The sequence below is a fragment of the Fukomys damarensis genome, unplaced genomic scaffold, assembly GCF_012274545.1.
Source record: "Fukomys damarensis isolate Sample0158 unplaced genomic scaffold, DMR_v1.0_HiC HiC_scaffold_33, whole genome shotgun sequence".
Taxonomy (NCBI): Eukaryota; Metazoa; Chordata; class Mammalia; order Rodentia; family Bathyergidae; genus Fukomys; species Fukomys damarensis.
The window spans coordinates 1345293-1364693 of NW_022900945.1; the positions used below are offsets into that span (position 1 = coordinate 1345293).

The 19401-nt window shown below is 55.1% G+C and overlaps 1 protein-coding gene across 1 annotated transcript in view; it reads left to right on the plus strand.

The window, feature by feature from the left end:
* Patj (PATJ crumbs cell polarity complex component) overlaps window positions 1-19401 on the plus strand; it is a 150568-nt gene that overhangs the window by 109198 nt on the left and 21969 nt on the right. Inside the window, exons 33-35 of the mRNA XM_019204676.2 lie at window positions 7215-7281; window positions 13669-13761; window positions 17484-17586. Of these exons, the coding sequence (XP_019060221.1) occupies window positions 7215-7281; window positions 13669-13761; window positions 17484-17586 (263 nt within the window). The remainder of the gene's footprint in view (window positions 1-7214; window positions 7282-13668; window positions 13762-17483; window positions 17587-19401) is intronic.

The window sequence follows — 19401 nt, forward strand, 5'->3', positions numbered from 1 at the left end:
GACACGGAGCAAGACCCCGTGGCTGTGGAGAGTACATTTTGCAGAGGCAGAACCAGCACAGTCCTAGAGACGACCTTGATTTTAGATGCTACTCCGAATATCAGGCACATTTCCATCACATTTGGCTTTTTGTTCCTGTTCAGTTGTTCTTTTAAGCTGTGAAATATGCATAACAAATGTAGCATCTTTGCCCTTTCAGACTCTGCTGTGCAGGGTCCCGGCACCAACTCAGACCCCCCCACGAACCTCTGTGTCCAGCGCACGATATCTTCCACCCCTCTCCCGCCGAGGCCAGGACTCTGCTCTGGTTGCTCAGGTGGGTGGAGCCGTGCCGCCTATGGCCGTGTCTCCCCACGCCCAAGTACCGGGATAGAACCTGGGTGCTGTCATGGAGCTGCTTCCTTGGCCCTTTTTACTTTCCGTTTTGAGACAGGCGCTCCCGAAGTTGCCCAGGTGGCCTCAGATTTGTAACCTTCCTGCATCAGCCTCCCGACCAGCTGGGATTACAGGTGTGCACCTCCTGTCCTGGCCAGTACACATCCTTTTCGGACCGGCTCATTCCCCCGACATGTTTTCAGTCCCTCTGTGTTGCAGTGTGTGTCAGAATGCCCTTCCTCCTCGCCAAATGATATTCTGCTGTGTGCGACCCTTTTCCTACCCACCCACCCGCCGGTCCTTGTGTGGCTTCTGCCTTTTGGCTCATGTGAGTGGACGTGGCTATTCGGTGTCTTTGGGGACCCTGCTTTGTTCTACCTGTAAATCCACAAGCAAAATTCTGAGTCACGTGCTCTTACGGCTCGTGCCCAGGTGTACCCAAAGCCTCATGCAGTCAGGCATGAGCTTTTCAGAGCTGCCTGGATCTAGAGCGTGTGATGCTAGGATCCAGGGTGTGTGGCACTAAATTAGTCCATTTAGTTCAGGGTGTGGATAATGGGGTGCCACACCCTAAGGGTGTGTGGCCTGGGCAGAATATAAGGGGCAGAAAGGGGGCTGCTGTGGCCCTTGTCCCTTGCTGCTGGCTGATTGTTCCTCTGCTGCTTTGCTGCCTTCCTGCCTTCTGCCTGCCATGAAGTGTTTCTCCTCTGCCATTTTGTCCCGCCTGGACATAGCTGATTATGGACTGAAACCTCTACAAACTGAGCTAAACACACTTTTTCTCCTTTAACTTTGAGTGTTGAGGGCTAAGGGTTTAAGTCAGTGGCACTGCACCTGCCTCAAAAGTACAAGGTCTTGAGTTTGATCCCTGTTAGTGCAGAAAAAAAAAAAACTTTGAGTGTTGAGTATTTTGTCTCAGTAATGAGAAAAGTAACTAAGACGTAGGGTTGCCCCTTTGTAGTTTCGTGGCACCCCACACTGTTTTCCCCGGCAGTTGCACCTTTCTGCTCCCCACCAACCAGGCGCGCAGGCCCTGTTTCTTCAGACCCCTGCCGATGCTCCTGTTCTGTGTCGTCTTAGCAGCAGCCGCCCTGGTGAGCGCACAGTGGCATCGGCTGGTGCCGTGAGCGGCTCTCCACGGGGTGATGGGCTGTCATGGATTCCTTTGCAGAAATGTCTGTTCAGGTTCGTTCCGGCTTTTAGATCGGGTTTCATGTTTTCTTATTATCTTTGAGTAATGGGGGTGTTTATGTCTTTAGATTGTTACCCTATCAGAGATGTGGTTTGCAGATACTTTCTCCCATTGTACGGGCGGCCGTTTCACTCTCTTGGTTGCGTTTGATGAACAAAAGCTGTGCATTTTGACATGGTCCTGTGTGTCTCTTTTCACTTTTATTGCCTGTGCTTTTTTTTTTTTCTTTCTTTCTTTCTTTTGGGACCAGGGATTGAACTCAGGACTTGAACTTGTAAGGCAGGTGGCGGAACCACTAAGCTAAATCCCAGGCCCCAAGTTGCCTGTGCTTTTGATGTCATTTCCAAGAAGTCATAATCAAAGTCGGCCTCACCAAGCAGAGGCACCAAGTGTTTTCTTCTAAGAGTTTTATAGTTGTAGCTCTTCTATGTGGGTCTTTGATCCACTGGATTTATTTTTACAGTGATGTGAAGGAAGGAAGCATCCAGTTCCATTGTTCTGCACGTGAATAGCTTTTCCAGCATCATGTTTCCTTGCCTGCTGTAGCTTCGTTGTAAGTTTTGAAGTCAGAAGGGCAACACCCCCAACTAGTTCTTTTTTTTTTTTTTCTGTATTGTTTTGGCTGTTTGGGGTCTCTTGCAATTCTCTGTGAATAATTTTGGAATAGAACACACTTTCATCTTTTAAAAGAAAGTAGAAATGTTCCTTGGCAATAGATCTTGATGAATGAAAAATATCATATCCAATATCTTAACTTATTTCTCTCACTCAGAAACTGTTAAAGGTTTGTGGAGCTTCCTGGAGACATAAGTGTGTTGTCTTTATAGCCCACTAATTTTTCTTTCTGCCATGATTTGTAGATTTCTTTTATAGTTTATTTAGGAGAGAGTGCCCCGTATTTATCCTAGGGAGTTAGTCAAGGGCTGCTGGGCTAGTGCTTCAAATAACAGGTTAATGAGTCTCTTACTGCAGCCTGAATTGTGGGTAGAATTTTAATTGAGATACATAATTATATCAACAAGCCTGTGCATGTGACCAGTGAGTGCCTCTGAGGACGGAGTGTCCCGGATGGACAGAAGGACGTTGCCAGGACAGTGGTGGGAGTGGTTCAGGAATCTGGAGCGCGATCGTTGCTCTCAGAGCTGTTGGGGTAGGCAGATGCAGGACAGAGCTGAGTCCGACTTCAGCACCGAAGGGAAGTATTTACCGAGCTCCGACTGCCTGGCAGATGCCGTGTAAGGACACACAGTTGAGCAGTTCTCCGAGAGTTTAGAAGACAGCCAGTAGGTAACTTGTGTGCCAGGCAGAGCCAGCACTGGCCAAGGGCACGCTGGCGGGGAACGCTGGCCTCTGTCCTCGGCTTCGTCCCACCGCTGTGTTCACGGTCGAGAGGGCAGCGCCCAGGGGAAGCAGAACAAGGAGGCAGTGCTGGGGACTCCTGTCAGGTCCAGGCAGCTCGGAAAGCACGGGAATTAGGAAGGGGCCGCGGGGCTCGAAGGGAGAACAGAGCCTTCAGAAGTGTAAGCCTTAAAGTCTCCCTTTTACTCCTGGAGCATGAACAGCTAAGAGGCCTCCACGATGCTGAGGCCAGAAGTTCAGCGAGGCTCCAGGAGCTTATCGGACAGCGAAAGTCACCCAGGAAGGAACACACCAGGCAGGTTGGCAAACAGACCTTTATTAGTCTGGCCAGACGGCACTCCCGGAGCCAAGTAGCTCAAAGAGGCGGCTAGCTCAGAGTCAGAGGCCATTTTATATAGGGCTAAGGGGGGTTTACACTCAAAACTTATAGGAAGGGGACAAAGGCAAGTGGCCATTTGATCTGAGCTGTTGGTCATCAGTCATGTACTCGACCGTTACGTACTAACGATCAGCAGATTGATTATCCATTGTTCTATTTACAACTTAGATTGTGGTGTCCAGAACATTCAATTACAGGCAAGTAAGGAGTGGAGTGATTGATCTGGGATCTCTATGTTCGTTACAGTTTCATTTTAGTTTCCCAGCTACTCCCAAGCAGTTCCCTAATAATTCACAATTAATCATTAGTTACCCTGTAAGGGGTGGGGAGGAACAACAGTCTCTGGGTCACTTGCTGGTCAATGTGGAGTCGCTGTAGTTCAGTTAGGCTCTTATAAGAAGAAGCCAGGCAAGTTGGTGACTTTCCCAGTCGACGGCTAAAAGAATTAACAGAGCTGAGGACCCAGCAACCAGCAGTTCAGATACCTCAGACTGCACGTCACAAAATCAGAAAACACTACGTAAAATGTGGTTTTTGTGCTCTGACATTTGCATTACCTGACCACAATCCTAGTCGTTGTCCAGATTTTGTAGGCTAAGGAACCAAAATTGAAGGCAGGTGTGGTGCCTCGTGCCTCTAACCCCAGCTACTGGGAAGGCTGAGGCAGGAGGATTGCTGAGTTTGAGGCCAGCCTGGGCAACTTAGCAAGAGCCTATCTCCAATTGTTAAAATAAAAATGAGAAGTGCTGGGGATGTAGCTTAGTTCTAAAGCACCTCTGGATCTGATCCCCAGTACTAGAGGGAAAGAAAAAAGAAACCATGATGGTTAAAAGTTATGCAGTATTTCAGTGATGAAAATTGCAGTGATCAAGAGTGATCAGTGGCGTAATTTGAACCTTTGTCTGGATTCTTTCTAGGGCAGCGTAGTCGCCTTACTATACAGTTGTGCACTTCTGTTAAATTGTGTGCTGGCTGTGTGTGTTGAACTCTGGTCGTGGCACACACATGGAATCTCTGTGAACATGAAACAGAAGATCCACGCTCGGGAGTCAGTGGGAGCTGCCCCAGCCTCTCCCGCTCCAGGCCTGGCACGGCCCTCCTGAGTCCTGACCGCTGGTCAGAGTTCACTGGGCTTGGACTTTGTGTGTGTGGAAGCCAGCAGTGCTTTCTGCTTTGCATCTGATTGCCGGCATTCTGAATGACGTTTTGAGGTTTGTCCACAGAGTTTGGTCCTTTAGTGACTGAGAAACGTTGTGTTCTGTGCGGCAGACGTCTGTCCACCCGTTCGTCACCCCCGCCGGTGGGCAGCAGGTGTTACGGATATAGTGCACACGGCTTCGCAGATCGTTGTACAGCGGAGTCCTGTGGACTCAGTTACAGTTCAGTACAGACAGCCCCAGATCAGTGGCGCAAAACAGCAAAGGCTCCTTTTCATGTTCCTCCCTGTTCACTCAGCCAGCCTCACCCAGGCGGCCGGGCCGCGGACGTCAGCACAGTCTCCATGACTGCCATACGGGAAGGGAAACGGCTTATGGGGGAAACAGGAAAGCAGAGGATCAGGACCAGCCCCGGAGCTGTGCAGAGGCAGAGGGAATCACATCCCAGGGCCGCCTTCACTGCTGCCCCGCCCTGTGGCAGACTGTTTCGAACAACAGGTGTTAGAGCATTTTACAGTCATGGGGTCAGTACATGGGCAGCATGACGTAGACGTGACGCTGCAACTGAATTGGGGAACCGTGTGTGTGTGTGTGTGTGTGTGTGTGTGTGTGTGTGTGTGTGTGTGTGTGTGTGTGTGTGTGTCTGTCTGTCTGACTCTCCCGCAGGGAGCGTCTGAAGTGGCCTGGGGAGTTCACTGCCAGGGAGCATCGCCTTCCCCAAGGCGGGTGTGGAGTCTCAGCCAAGGTGTGTGTGGTTCTCGAAGCAGTTGTTAAAAGCGAAAATGCTAATATAGTAGTTAAGAGTAGGTTCTGAGTCTCAGCTGTTGATTAGCTTTGACTTACGAGCTCTGTGACTTTGGTCAGGTTACTTAACCTCTGTATAAAATAGAGAAAAAGAAGAAAATAATCACGATCAGCACTTAGGTGTAGGCTCACAAAGCTGTTGCTAGTGCCTGTGGTTTCCAGAGCAAAAGCGTGGGTTGTGCGTCTGTTTCCTCTTGCTGTGTGAGGAATCGCCACACCCTCACTGGCTTCAGGCTGCACCCACGGGAGGCTCCACGTCTGAACCTCCATGACAGTCTCTCTGCTGGGCCTCTCCTGGCAGAACTCAGGCACTGTGCTTATCAGGGTCCACTGCAGGGTCCCCCGTTGGACCCTGCTGGCTGGCTCCCAGATGGCGGCTACTTCCAGCGCGGGAGCCCCCATGTCCCTTCCAGGCCCCTCCTCCCCCTCAAGCCAGTAATGGTGCTTCTTATCCTGGCTTGGTGCCTGACCTCTAGGTTATCCAAAAGAGATTTGTGTAAATCAGTCTACTAATTAGATCAGACGGCAATCGTGACTTAGAGCCTGTCTCAAAATTAAAACACAAAAGGGCTGTGAGTGTAGCTTCAATCCCCAGCGCTTGGGAAAGGGGGGTCACGGGGATGGAGCTGGGGAGGGAGCAGAGCCCTTGCAGGCCTCTCCTCAGGGACACCTCTGCCCAGGCCCCGCCTCCAACAGCACCCCACCCTGGATCCCAGCACTTCTGAAAGCTCCGCCCCAGCACAGGAGAGGTGTGATGAGTTCTAGATCTGAATCCTCCCACTCTCTCTAAGAGGACAGACTGTGAAGACACCAGCCGGCGATGGTAGTTCCCCACCGTGGTCTGCGTGGGCCCCTGTGCCTAAGAAACCCAGGACAGTTGTATGGAAAGCAGAGATTAATCATAACACAAACATCTCTCCCGTGGGAGAAGTGCCAGCCACTAGCCGTCAGGGTCCCTCAGGCCGACGCCCTGGCCCAGGACGAGGAGAAGCCAGGGTAGAGGGAGCCAGCTGCAGGCACAGGGCGGGCTGGAGAGGGCAGTGGAGCGGCTGAGATGTGTTTCACAGGTGGAGGCAGAACCCACTGGCCGAGAGGTTTCAGGACAGCTCTGAGTGGCTCACTGAACAACGGGCAGGTGTTGTGGGGTCCACTCTGGCGGGAGCAGTGGCCGCAGGAGCTGAGGGTGCGAGCAGCTCAATGCTTTTCCTTTTTCTGAGGTGCTCGAAAGACACCAGCACAGACAAGGCGGGGGTTAGATGTGCAGACCCATAGCCAGGGGCCATGCTGCGTGAGGGGACGGGACACAGGCAGTCTGTGGGCGTGGGGCCGTGGCTCCCCGGAGGACGGGCTTGAGCAGACCGCAGGGATGACCGGGGCCTGGCCCTCGACATCCGGTCAGTGAGAGATAAGAGCTGAGACGGGGCCTCAACGCTGGCCGGGCAGACGGGCTGCCTCTACACGGAGAGCTGTGAAGCCGCAGCGTGGTGTGTGTGTACGAGTGTACTGGGCGTCACGCGCTCCAGGCAGCCCTCCACCCCTGAACCTGAGCCGTCCCAGCCCTCAGGTCTTTGCCTCGGTGGGCTTCCTTGGTTTATGCTGTGGAAAAAGCGGCCCTGCAGGACCCTGGGTGTCCACTGCCCTGGGGCGACACAGCAGGCTGAGTCCGCACACAGCACATGGGGGATCCAGCCAGCGAGGATACCAGGACCTTCGCACTCCCAGAGCCACGTGCTCCAGGTGTGGGCGCCGTTTCCCTCCCGCTGTGGCTGGCACTGCCCTGGCCTCCCTCCGGGCAGGGCCTCTGTTTCTGGCAGCTCTGCGCACTTGGAAGCCATTGGTTTAGCTAAGTGGTGCTGTGGTTCTCACCATGGTGCCCAGGCGCGCAGTAACTCGGCCCAAGAGCCTAGTGTGTCCCTGTCCTGACCCTCGTGTTTTCTCCATCTCACAGAAACGAAGACGCCATCCAGCAGATGGCCGTGCCCCCGCTGCCGTCCAGCTCGCCGTGCTCCGTCCAGGTAAGGCGCTCGGAGCCGGTTCCTGGTGTCCTAGTGCTGGGCATTTCCCGCGGGCTTGGCACAGCCCAGTGTTCCGTGCTCCGAGCACAGTGTGCCCGCCCAGCAGACCTCCCTGACGGAAGCAGGGAGTATCCGAGGTGTCAGTGCGGAGTGACGTGTGCTGGCGTCTCAAACCTGGCGGGCCCTGGCCAAGGACTCCCCTCTGCGGCATTGCTTACCATCTTTACTGCACATTCCAGAAGTTATAGACAATCATTTGTTTTATGATCGAATTCTATCCCTTTTGTGGTTTCAGAGTACTTCAGTACCTGTGCTCGTTGCATCTAAATAGTTGCTTTCATCTACTAATGCAGAAACTCAGAATAACAAGATTGCTGTAGTACTGGTTTGCATCTAAGCTTGTGGACAGGAGAAAGAGAGAGACCGAGGAGACAGAGAGAGAGAGGCCGAGAGGGCATGAGATTGCTGTCCGGTTGCGTGCCTCGTACCTGAGGTGCTGGACCCAGACTGTTGCAGACGTACAGAATGTGCATGCGCGTGAAGAGGGGCCTTGTGGACAGAACCCAAAGCCAGCGTGGACTCTCCCCGCTTCATGTCACGTGGCCCAGGTGCCAGTGCTTGCCCCAGGAGCTCCGGATTTAGGAGCACGGTGGAGTTTGGGTTGGGGGAGAGCCTGAGTGAGGAGTATCCATTCCCTTCACGTCTGCTGTTTCTTGAATTGTTGTTTAATTCCAAAAGGAAACGCATGCTTACTGTTTATATTGCAGAAGTACTAGAAGAAAGGTCAATCGCTGCTGGGAGTGCTTTTTTTTTCTTTTTTTCTGCGTTTTCTTTGCTCCTGCGCGGCTCCACTTGTGCTGCTGTGTGCAGCGCACCCTCATTGCCATCGCTCATCCGTGCTCGGAACACACCGCACAACCTGTGTCAGACTCAGTCTGGACACTGAGTAACACCGCGAGTCAAGACGGACTGCGGCTGGGTCCAGTGGGGGAAGGGGGAACAAGGAGGGAAACTGAAACAAAACAAAAAGCACTGGGCGTGGCTGCACACCCTGTAATTCTAGTGCTCCGGAGGCTGAAGCAGGAGGATCACCATGCCTTTGAGGCCAGCCTGGGCTACAAAGCAAGACTTGTCTCAAAAAACAAGACTGAAAAGTGAAGGCAGGAAGGCAGGCTGTTGGGAGTAGTGCTGTGAGCACATGGGGTCCAGATACCGCTTCAGCGCCCTGACTTTGTTCCTGCGATTCTTATCCGGTGAAATAAGGACAGGACCCTGTGGGGGCTCTGTTGTTAATTCTTTGAGTTTCTTCCATATTGGGTTCCCAACGGTCATATTAAATTTCATTCTTGTTGGACCAAATCCTCCTTTCAAGGTTAAAGTTAGGAAATGAAGGCTGCATGTTTACCTTTGAAATCACGAATCACTTTCTGTCCTCATTAATGCGTAATAAAGCACTGGATACCACTCATGTATCTGTGATCACACACACATACACGCAACAAAAGCCAGTGTGCAAGGGGCAGAAGAGTGTCACAGATACTCCTGGGAAGGGAGACAACGGTCGGTGAATTTGAAAATAACCCGAGATCGAAGGAGAAGGACCAGGATTCGAACCTGAGGAGCCTTGACTTCCTGCTTCAGGCCTGGGAGCTGCTGCCGGTGTTTCCAGCAGTGTGGCGCCGTGAGAGGCTCCAGGCACAGGTGGAGCTGGGTGAGACTCGGACCCTACCCTGGGGAGCGGGAGCCAGGCCGCTTGGAGACAGCAGTGCACACCTGCATCTCCCTGGTCCCGCGTTCTGTCCTTGGCGTGCCTCGAGGGCCAGGCTGCCCACGGGGAGCGGCACCAGCACAGCCCCCGCTGCCCCTTCAGCTGCGCTGCGCTGCGCTCTGGGAATAAACACACAGTCACGATTGTGGGTAAGAGAGAGAAACCTGATCTGTCACGTCCAGGAGGCGGACATGGCTCTGCAGAAGGAAACTCGTGTGGACTTGACACGCAGTGAGGGAATCAGTCATTTTGTGTTGTGAAACGAGCGTTGGATTTAGGAAATACGCGGATGGCAGAATTTACAGCAGCAGCAGATTTACTTACAAATAAAGAAATTTTCATTATTCGAGGGAGGTGCAGTTGCAGTTTTGGTTCATTTCCTTTGCCTAGTGGCGTCTCGAATCCACAGACACTGTGCACCCACACTCCTGCCTCGTGCTAGTGAGGACGCGAGGAACACAGCCAGGCAGAAGAGCCAGCCTTGCGCGGGAGGGAGACATCATGAAGGCGCCCCCCTGGAGGACAGCGTGGACAGCAGTGGCCATGAGACCCGGCAGGACAGCAGCAGAGCAGCGACGTCCCTCTTCCAGGGCTTGGGCGGCGCCTACAGGCACCTCGGGGAGACGGGGTGCCCATGCCGTCCTGTGCCCAGGAGGTGGCTGGCCTGGCCAGCAGCCAGCGTTGGGCTGCTGGTGTGCGGGTCGGCGGGAGACGGGAAGCAGTGTTGGATCAGTGGTGTCGGCCGTGTGTCCCCGGGAGATCCCGCTGCGGACCAGCTGGACGGTGTCCTGGGCCCCTCCAACGTGCCGCCTGTGTGCCCAGCAGGCCCCGCCTCCGGCTCCCTTCCACAGAGACCGGACTGCTGCTGCCCGCCCACCCCTCCACCGCCTCCACCTCCCGATCCTCCTCGCAAGTGGAGAGCAGAGAGGAGAGTTACAGGGAGAGCGCGCAGGGAAAGGCAGGAGGGAGACAAGCAGGGGAGAGATCACAGCCGCTGCACACCCCATTCTGTGGGGGCCGCTTCCGCGCAGGGCGGGTGTGGGGTGGCATTTGGGACGGGCAGTTTCTCCCCTGACCCCTGAGGCTGGGCGAGGGTGTGAGATCTTCGGAGCTAACCTGCTTCACCCGCCTTCCCTTGCACTTCCCAAGCTGAAGCATCGATGTGACCGCAGCTGTCTCCTCATTCTTACTCTTCTTAGAAGAGCCTTGAAAGTCTCATCTTCTGTCCTCAGGTGGCTGAACAGTGCAGAAGGAAAGGGTCCTTGGGTTCCATGGGGGCACGTGTACACTTACACACACACACACACACACACACACACACACACACGTCCAGTCAGGGCTGCTGGGGTTTGCCCTGCGGCCCACGGAGCTAATGTCCACCCTCCCCAGCATAGGTGAAATGCTGACCCGGAAAGAGTGATTCATCTGTTCAGAGCTTTGCTGCCTCTAAACTGGCCCGCTGCCCAGCATGTGAAAATCTGTTTTCATTTATTCTCAGCAGAGGCCTGTTTAGATGGCAGCCTCTGGATCACCCAGAGCTCCTCTGCAGAGGCTGTCCTAGCCCATGGAACCTCCCGTTAAGACTTGCCAAAGTGCTCCTCAGAACACATGGTGTCACCCAGCACGGTAGTGCACGCCTATGATCCCAGCACTCGGGAGGCTGAGGCAGAACTGCAGTGAGTTCAAGTGCAGCCTGGACTACATAGTGAGACCTTGTCTCAAAAAAAGAAAAATTCCATGGTTTTATGACACTCATTTTTCAAATATTGTGAGATTAGTAACCAGCACTAACCCTGGACACAGAGAGAGAGGGGTGGGAGCATCGCTCATCTGGGCCAGTGTGGTCCCACCTCGCTCTTGGACCCTCTCTTGCTGCCTCACAGTCCTCCAGCAGGTGAGCACCAGGGTCCTGCTTCTGCTCCTGAATTGGGGTCGCAAAGGCCTAAGCTCCTTCAGCGCTGTCAGGAAGACAAGAGAAGGTGCGGGATGAGACCAGCCCTTAGGGCAGCAAGGGCAGGAGATTTTCTAGTTCAGGCCCCATCTGGGTGCACAGTGAGCCCACCTCAAGGGCCAGGGATGTGGCTCTCGGGTTTGTTCCTCAGTACTGCAAAAAAACTGGAAATTTAGAAACAAAAGTTAACGCCCTGCTGCTGTACAAGCAGACGCTTCCCATGAACTCACCAGTCTGCAGGGTAACTGAGGCAGACTGCTGAGCCCACACGTCCTGCGCCCCAGGGACCGTGGACATCCGGAGAGGAGCTGCCGGGAGACGCTGCCCTCGTATGAACATCTTACTGCGCCCTTCTCCAGAGGACCGGCACGCACGTATGCGTGTGTGCACATGCGCGGAGAGAAAGAGCAGCCCATTGCTCCTAAGGCTGCGCTGAACGGAAGCAGAGGTGAATCGAACACAGGAACGTGAGGCAGCTAGGAGACAGGAGCTGGGAGTGGCGCTGCATGCCTGTAATCCCGGCACTCGAGAGGCTGGGGCAGGAGGACCGAAGTCTGAGGCCAGCCTGTGAAGCATTGTGAGACTCCGTCCCAAAACAGAATTTCAAAACGGCTGGGGAGTCACCAGTGGTCGAGAACCTCTGGGTTCAGTCTCTGGGACCGAGAGAAAGAGACAGGGTGAGATGTATGGTGCCATTGTTGGCATGAAACCACATATTATTTTATGCCAAGTCTGATTTTAATAAGATAATAGTATCAGGAAGTGTGATACATGGTAGTAGATACACACAAGTGTCTAATGATAGAAAGCATAGTGCAGTAGATACATGAACCAGTACCCAGTCATTTGTGATCTGTGCTGTGTGTACTGCACACTGTGCTGTGTGCTGGCCGCCGTACGTGGCTGTCCTCAGATGGGCTCTCGCTGTGCTGCTAGGGTGGTCTCAGAATCCTGGGCTCTTGCAGTCCTTCTGCCTCAGCCTCCGGAGTGCTGGCACCGCAGACACGCATGTCTGTGCTGCCTCGTACTCAGATTTCCAAGCACCTTGCCCAGATTGTACAATTCTGCAAGGCTAAATCGAGATTCGAGCCAGTTCTCCAGTCCGGCCTGCTTTTCCTCAGATCCTGTTTGTTTCCGGGTTTGTCCCATGTACCTCATGCCACAGTTTATGCTAACTGTTCTCTAATCAGGCAAACAAGGAAATCGTGACAAGGTCCCCATCCCCAGTCCACTCCCCACGAGTAAGTTTAAAATCTGTCCTGTGTGCGTGCAGACACTTTGCTTGAGTGTACATCTGTATTCATATACATGGAGTTTTTCTGCAGATTATCCTAGTTATCTTCTCTCTTTTCTACTTCTCTGCAATGTTCTTGATCCTGAGTGTTCCTTTTCTGATTTGTTTTCCATTTGATAGCTGAAAGAATGCTATATTTTTGCTTTAATTTGTGTATCTTAAATTTCAAGTGAGACTGAATATCTTCAAATCCCCACTGTTTTCTTATAAACCATCCCACAACCCCAGGGTGGTGGAAATTTAAAACAAACATCCCGACAAGTACCAAGTGGCTTCTCTGTGTATTATGACTCTCTTCCTATGTCCCCTAAAAGGAAAAGAAACTTCTGGTGGATTGCCTGGAGCATTTATCACCCCGTAATTCAGTTGAGGATACGAGGATACACCTCAGGTGTTTGAGAATTTGTAATTGGCCCTCTTATCACCAGATGTCCCATTTATAATAAATATGTATTTTTAGAGTTCTGCAGGAAAAAACCATAAAACAAATACTGTATTCATTAGTTCAGCCAGTGCTTGTCAGACGGCCTCTGGTGCCAGGCCTGGTGCAAGGTGCACGGTTCAGAAACCAGCAGCAGAGCACAGCCTCCGGCGCACACCGCAGAAGAGAAGCAGGATGGAGGCACTGCCCACCGATGGAGGCGGTGGTGCTTGGGAAAGTAACTCCCGCCTGTTGGCTGTCAGATGCGCCCAGTCCATGGCCTCAGGACACCGTGGACTGAGGTCATGAACCAGTGGGGAGTTAGGAGTTTATTGGAAAAAGGAGAAGAACAGCTCCTGGATGTCGGGATGGGCTCTGAGGGGTAGCTGCCGAGGCCCGTGGTCAGGGTGATTTGCACAGCAGAGGCACACGTGTTATGACCAGGTCAGCCTGCAGCGATCCTGTGGGACCACGAAGTCCAGCTTCTTAGCTAGTACTGACCTGTGGGGAAAGGAGCCATAGGACAGAGAGCATCGGGAGATCAGGGCCTTCTTGGGAAGTGCGGTCTGAGATCTCGTCACACTCCACTGCGCGTGAATCTGTCTCCAACCTGGTCTTCCCATCTCTGCCCCTGTCAGCCACTACACTGGCTCCTTCTGGTGGCCGATCCCCTTGTTCTTGGGGACAGCAATATGGGCACCCTGTTTTCTGGCTCTGGTGGAGGAACGGTGCCTTGTGTGGCTTCCTTACGATAAAGGAATAACTTTCCCATGACCTTTCTTTTTCCTCATTGACCAGGACCACAGAGCCCATTCCCAAGTCCCAGTTCCTGGCAAAATTGTCGGGTCTGACTTGCACTCCCAGAGCAGAGCAGACCATGTCCAGCGCCTAGGGCTGAGTGTGGCAGGTGTTGCAGGGATAATGTTTCTGCCTTCTCTCCCCATGTCCTGCAGGACACGCATGGTGCCCAGCCTCTCAGTGGTGAAGACGATGGTGGTCTGGGAGCCGGCGAAGAAGCCCTGCCCGAGGGCCAGCGCTCCACACAGGTGAGCAGCGCCCCACCCGAGCCCATCGGTGCATGGTCTGTCTGCGGCACTGCGTGTGCTGCCCTGGGGCCGGTCACAGACCCCAGCGTGGTGGCATCCTGGTTGGCCTCCCACTGTGCCACTCACTGAGCCAGCGCTGCTGTCTCTGTCATGCAGAGGACACTGGGGAGTGGTTAACTGGTCCGCAGAGGCTGGGCGGTGCCCGAGCCCTGGCTGACCTTCCTGTCCCGTAACCGCGCCTGCCTGCGGGGCTGGGCTGCAGATCCCGAGGGAACGTGGGACTTTCTGCTGTGCATCCCGATGTCCAGGCCTCCAAGGATGGCTCTCCAGCAGTCCTTGGTGTGGGCAGCTGGGAGTCTCTGTGCCCCTCGGGGTGCGGGAAGTCACCCAAGGTCTTGTGCCAATGTTGCAGGAGCGTGTTGGGCCTGGCCAGACTCCAGGGCTAGAGAGGGAGCCGAGCCCCCAGGCGGGATGGAAGGGGGTTCCGGGCGGGAGGGGCTCCTCCCAGCCATACTGGAACAGAGACCCTGGTGTGGCCCAGTGGCACGTGCCTGGGGCCACCTCTGGAACGGGGCATCCACGACCCCTTCTGGAAGGGAGGATGGTAACCTCCGCTGTGTCACGCGGGAAGCGGCTGTGGGGGATTTCCGCCTGCTCTGCTGGGCCGTGGGTCTGCAGGTGCCGCAGGCACAGCCCAGGAAGCAGCACAGCTGTGCCAGGACCCTCGGCTGCACAGGGGAAGGGGGTGGGGCTGTCCTCACTCCCGGAAGCTAAGACATCATGGCCAGCCTCAGAGGTCCCGCCCTCTGCTATCCTAAAATCCCGTTGGCCCCACTTCGGGTAGGATCTGTGCATAGCCTGGCAGAGGAGGAAAGAGTCCAGTTCGGACAATGCTTACAGCGTGCGTGTACACGGCCGGCATGGCGTCGGTGAAGAGTGTGGTCTTGGCCAAGCTGTGCGACTTCATAAGCCTCAGTTTCCTGACTGACAGGAGGCAGTAAGCAGGCCACTCCGAGGAAGCAGGTGGCCGCAGATGCTGGCGGTGCTGCAGTCTGGCGCAGAGGCGGCTGTTAACTGAGTGCCCAGGTCTCGCCGGCCCTCTTTCCCGTTGGCTGAGCAGGAAGGTTTGCCTTCACTCGTGCTTCAGGGAGGGCCAGTCCACGGCCAGCTGGGCATTGTCCAGTGGACAGGGGTGGCAGAAAACAGCTGCTCTCTCCAGAGAGAAAGGGGGAGTTGGACAATGTGGCCTTGCAGGGCAGCCCTGGGCCCCACCTCTGAGCATGTGAGGCTTGGGGACATTCTGCAAGGTGCATTTAGCCCAAAGTCAACGGTTCCAGCACTGCTGAAAAGTAAGTCCAAAGGCTCCTGTGAGACCCAAGGCAGACTACACAGGCCAGACAATTCCATTCCAAGTGGAAGTAACAGGGATAAACAAAATCAAACTAAAGCAAGTCCACAATCCCCAGAGCAGACATGAAACCCTGTGGCTCCATGACCAGCACCCGGGCCAGGCTGTGGTGAGAGGCGAGTGGGCTCCCTCTGCCCACTGCCGCCTTGCCTGCCTCCAGGAAGGGACTGACTGAGGCCCGGAGCCCGCAGCCATGGCTCAAAGGCGACTTTCAGGGAGTCTCGGCTGCATACTGGTGCACCCCACAATCCCAGCTACGTAAGAGGCTGAAGCGGGAGGATCACGGGAGCCCAGGTTGAGGCTGGCCGGGACGGTTAGACGGCGCCTCAAAACGTAAGACACTGACGTGCGGATGAGCGTCCCTGAAAGGGGACAGTGCAGACGGAGCTCGGCTGGCGTCGGGCACAGGCGTGGCCAGCCTCTGTGCGCTGGGCCTCAGCCCTCTGGGCCCGGTCTCACGGCGGTGCGGAGCAGGAGCCGAGCCAGGCCCCGGGTCCTGGTGCTCCGTGCCATGCCGTAGGGCTCTGTCGCGCTGTCCCTGCTGGTTACCAGGCCGGGCCGGGCAGAGCCCCAGTCACGCCCAGGGAACCGCTTGGGCCACAGCAGCAAACAGCAGTGCGACGCATGTGTGTGCAGCGGCCGGGAGTTTTCACTCCAGGGCCCCTGGACCTCAGCGCCTTCCGGCAGTCTCACCTGCTGGCTCTGAAACCCCCGGGGCTCGGGGCTCGGAGACCTGAAGTCCAGAATCTGCGGCCCGAGGGCCCCGGCTCTGAGGGTGGCCTGTCGCTCTGGGTGTGAGGGACCGAGTAGGAGAGCGGGCAGGTGCCCAAGCCTGCGCCTGCGCCATGCAGCCAGGCTGCCTGGGGAGCAGGAAGTTGGGGAGGGAGCGGGTGGGGACCGTGAGTGCAGTCACTGCCGGCACCGTCCAGAGCCTGCCTTCACCCTGGCACAACACTAAGGGCTGTTACTTTCTTTAAAAAAGTTTCTTTTTCACGTTTTTTTGTCTGAGACAGGGTCTCGCTAATGTACTTCAGGCTGACCCTGAACTCACTGTGCATCCCACGCCAGCCTTGAACTTGCAGTTCTGCCTCGGCCTCCTGAGCGCTGGGATGCCGGGTGTGCACCACCACACCCGGTGTTTTTCCTTTCTGTTTTGTGAGTGAGGAATCTGCGGTCTGAGGGGTCCAAGCACCTGCTCAGGGTCACATGACTCACACCTTCGGGTGCTGGGTCCTGAGCCCCTGACACTTGACTCCTCAGAGCGCGGCGTCCCCAGTGGCCTCTCAGACATTTCCCCAGGACCGGCGTGACTGCCGAGCCTGTCCCAGGCGTCCCCGGCCACTTGAGCCCATGACTCCCCACACACGAGCCTGCGATCGGAGTCCAGGCTGCGCTGCCCTGTCGGTGGGCACCGGTCTCGTCCAGGACCAGCGGCCTGGCTCCTGCATCCCGACCCTGCCCTTCCCCCGGGGCTCTGCTCCCGCCTGCCTCTCATGAGCTGTGTTCCAGAGCCATCACCTAACGCCCATCTCAGTTTACCGGCAGGACGCATGATGCTATCTGACTCGGGTCCTGGGTGGAGTGCATTCCTGCTGTGAGGTGTTCTGGAAGCGGGAAAGCGCTGTGCAGACCCCAGGTGGGCACAGAGCAGCGTCCTGGGTCTGCACGGTGGCCGTGGCCTCAGCCCCCAGGCACCTGGTGCTCCCAGCCTCCCCGACTGCAGACCCAGAGCCAGCAGCCGGTGACTGCCTGTGCTTCTTGACCTCTACGAGGTGACCAGCAGCATCCTCTTGGCTTTTCTTAGCACTGCTTTGGAAATACTGATGCCCCTTGAAGGTCTGGTCGGAGTGACGAGTTCGTTTTCCAGAGCTGGCCCAGCCAAATCCCCACGTCCTCGCTGAACTGCAGGCTCCCCTCCCCCGAGTTTCCCACGCGCCTGTGCTCTCAGTCGTCACACGCGTGTGGGGTCCTGCGGTCCCTGGGCCCGGTGTGAAGGGCGGCAGGCAGGCACTTCGTGGGCTTCCGTTGTCCCCTCCTGCCCTCTCCTGTGCTCAGTGGCCCCAGGAGAGCCCGACACCACCCTATGCCTAGCACGAAGCAGACTGGGAGAGTGTTCTCCTTCCCACGTGGGCTACAATGAGGCTCTGCCGGTCCCTGGTCCCTCCCCGCTGTGACCACGCCCGCAGTGGGGGAGCACCCACCTTTCCCCCAGAGACGCTGCCGGAGCTCACCTAGCTCTGGCGAGAACTCGGCCGGTGAAGTCCGCTCTCGCCTCTCTCCTCCTCGACGTTCACACTTTTGCTTCCTTTCTCAGGACGCCAGTGAGATGCGAGAGCAAAGCCACTGGACCAGCGCCTCACTGGGCTCTCAGGAGGTCCCGTCGTGCCCCACGGCAGAGGCTGCCGTCGCAAGCTACGGTACGGTCCCTTCCCTGGCAGAACCAACTTGTGACACCTGGCTCCCCGGCCCTCCTCTTCCGTAGCTCACGGACGCCTGTGACGGTGTCCTCTGTGTACGTAGATGAAGCTACTTGGAGAATTCTTTTCAGAGCTTGCAGAAAGCGGCATTCGTGTTCTACTTCTGCCTTTAAAGCCCTGGCTGGGCAATTATGCTGATGGCAGTTTTGAAATAGAACCTCACAGTGAGGAAGGGGCTTTTCCACCTTGTGGTTATGCAGTATTAATCACTGAGGAGTGGGTTCCCTAAAGCCCACCTGGCCAGTGGCAGAGCTTACCCCTGCATTAATTCGGCGGGGTGTTTCTCTTTCATATGCTTTTCATACATGTTAACTCCTTATAAAAGGTTTGGAAAGTCGGTGTGATCTAAAGCCCTGGATTGATGGTAGAATACGTGATTAATGTGATCCGGGAACTATGGCCCGTGCACCAAATGATGCCCACCACCTGTTTTTGTTTGGTCTGTGACCTTCAAGTGGTTTCCACGTTCTTAAAGATTGAGAAAATTCAAAAGCATATTTCATACAAAATTATATGAAGTTCAAATCTCAGTGCCCACAAATAAAGTTTTATTGAGACTCTCGTTTGCCTGTGTGTTGTCCATGGCTGCCCTCACTGTGACAGGCCGATAAGTAGCTGTGACAGAGACCGCATGGCCTGCACTGGCCGTGCCTGCCTTCACCAGGAGCTCCCCACCCCACAACTCAGTCTGAAGTTTGAGTCCTGTGTTCATCCTCTTCCCAGACTCTGCCTGGACACCTGGTCTGAGCCAGGCTCCAGCCTGGATTCTGCGCAGGAAATCACCACAGAGGACTGGCAAGAGGGCACAGGGAGGAGGAAAGCGGTGTCGCTGGCAACGCCCTCACTGCACTTTCTTTCCCCTCAGGAGCACCAGCTCACCGCTTATAAAGCAGCGCAGACCTTTCAAAGCGCCCTTGAAACTATAAATGAATAGGAAACAGTGTGGAGTACATGTGCTGCAAAAGGATCTAGAAGCAGTTTAGGCTGGCAACTCAGTGTTCTAATGTGGTGGGGTTTGTTGTTACTGAGGCCCGTGGCCCTAAATCCCTGTTCTTCCCCACGAGGGAGGCTGTTAGGGTAACAGCTGCGTGTGGACGGGACAGTGCTGTCCTGGTGGCCTCCATGTCCTGAATCGATTCAGAACATCTCCCTTCGTGGCTATCCTGCCTTTGGGGAAGAGCCAGAAGTCGCAGATCCAGTGACTGAGGTGCGTGAGGACACAGCATCGTGTGTTACGAGCTGCCTTTCCTTGGATAGCTCTTGGCGGCCACATTCACTGTATTTTTACCAGACTCGTAAAGACCCCCAGGAAAGAGGACTGCAGAGCTGCTGCAGAAGGTGGCAAGGGCGATGGGATGAGTGTGCATGATTATTCGAGGGGTTATTTATGGGGATTCGTGTCGGTGTGTCTTTTACCAGAATGATTCTTTTAAATTTAAGTGTTCACCTTGGTTTTTGATCACCCCAAATGGATCTCTGCGGTAAGAACCCAAATCCAACTCTGTGCCCCTACAAACCTGGCTCCTTTGTCACTGCTTAGAGCGGAGCTTGCAGGCCGACCCCAAGCCTGTTCCCTGTCCTCCACAGACAACCCCATGGATGTGCCGGGCTGGGCCACGGAGCAGTCTCTGTTGCAGCTACTAAACTCCGCATGCAGTGTGGGGCCTGGAGCGGTGACCGGAGTGGTGACAGAGCCCACTGAGTGAAAGAATTGTGGGCTGTGTTCCAATATGGCTTTGCTTTGTGGACACTGGC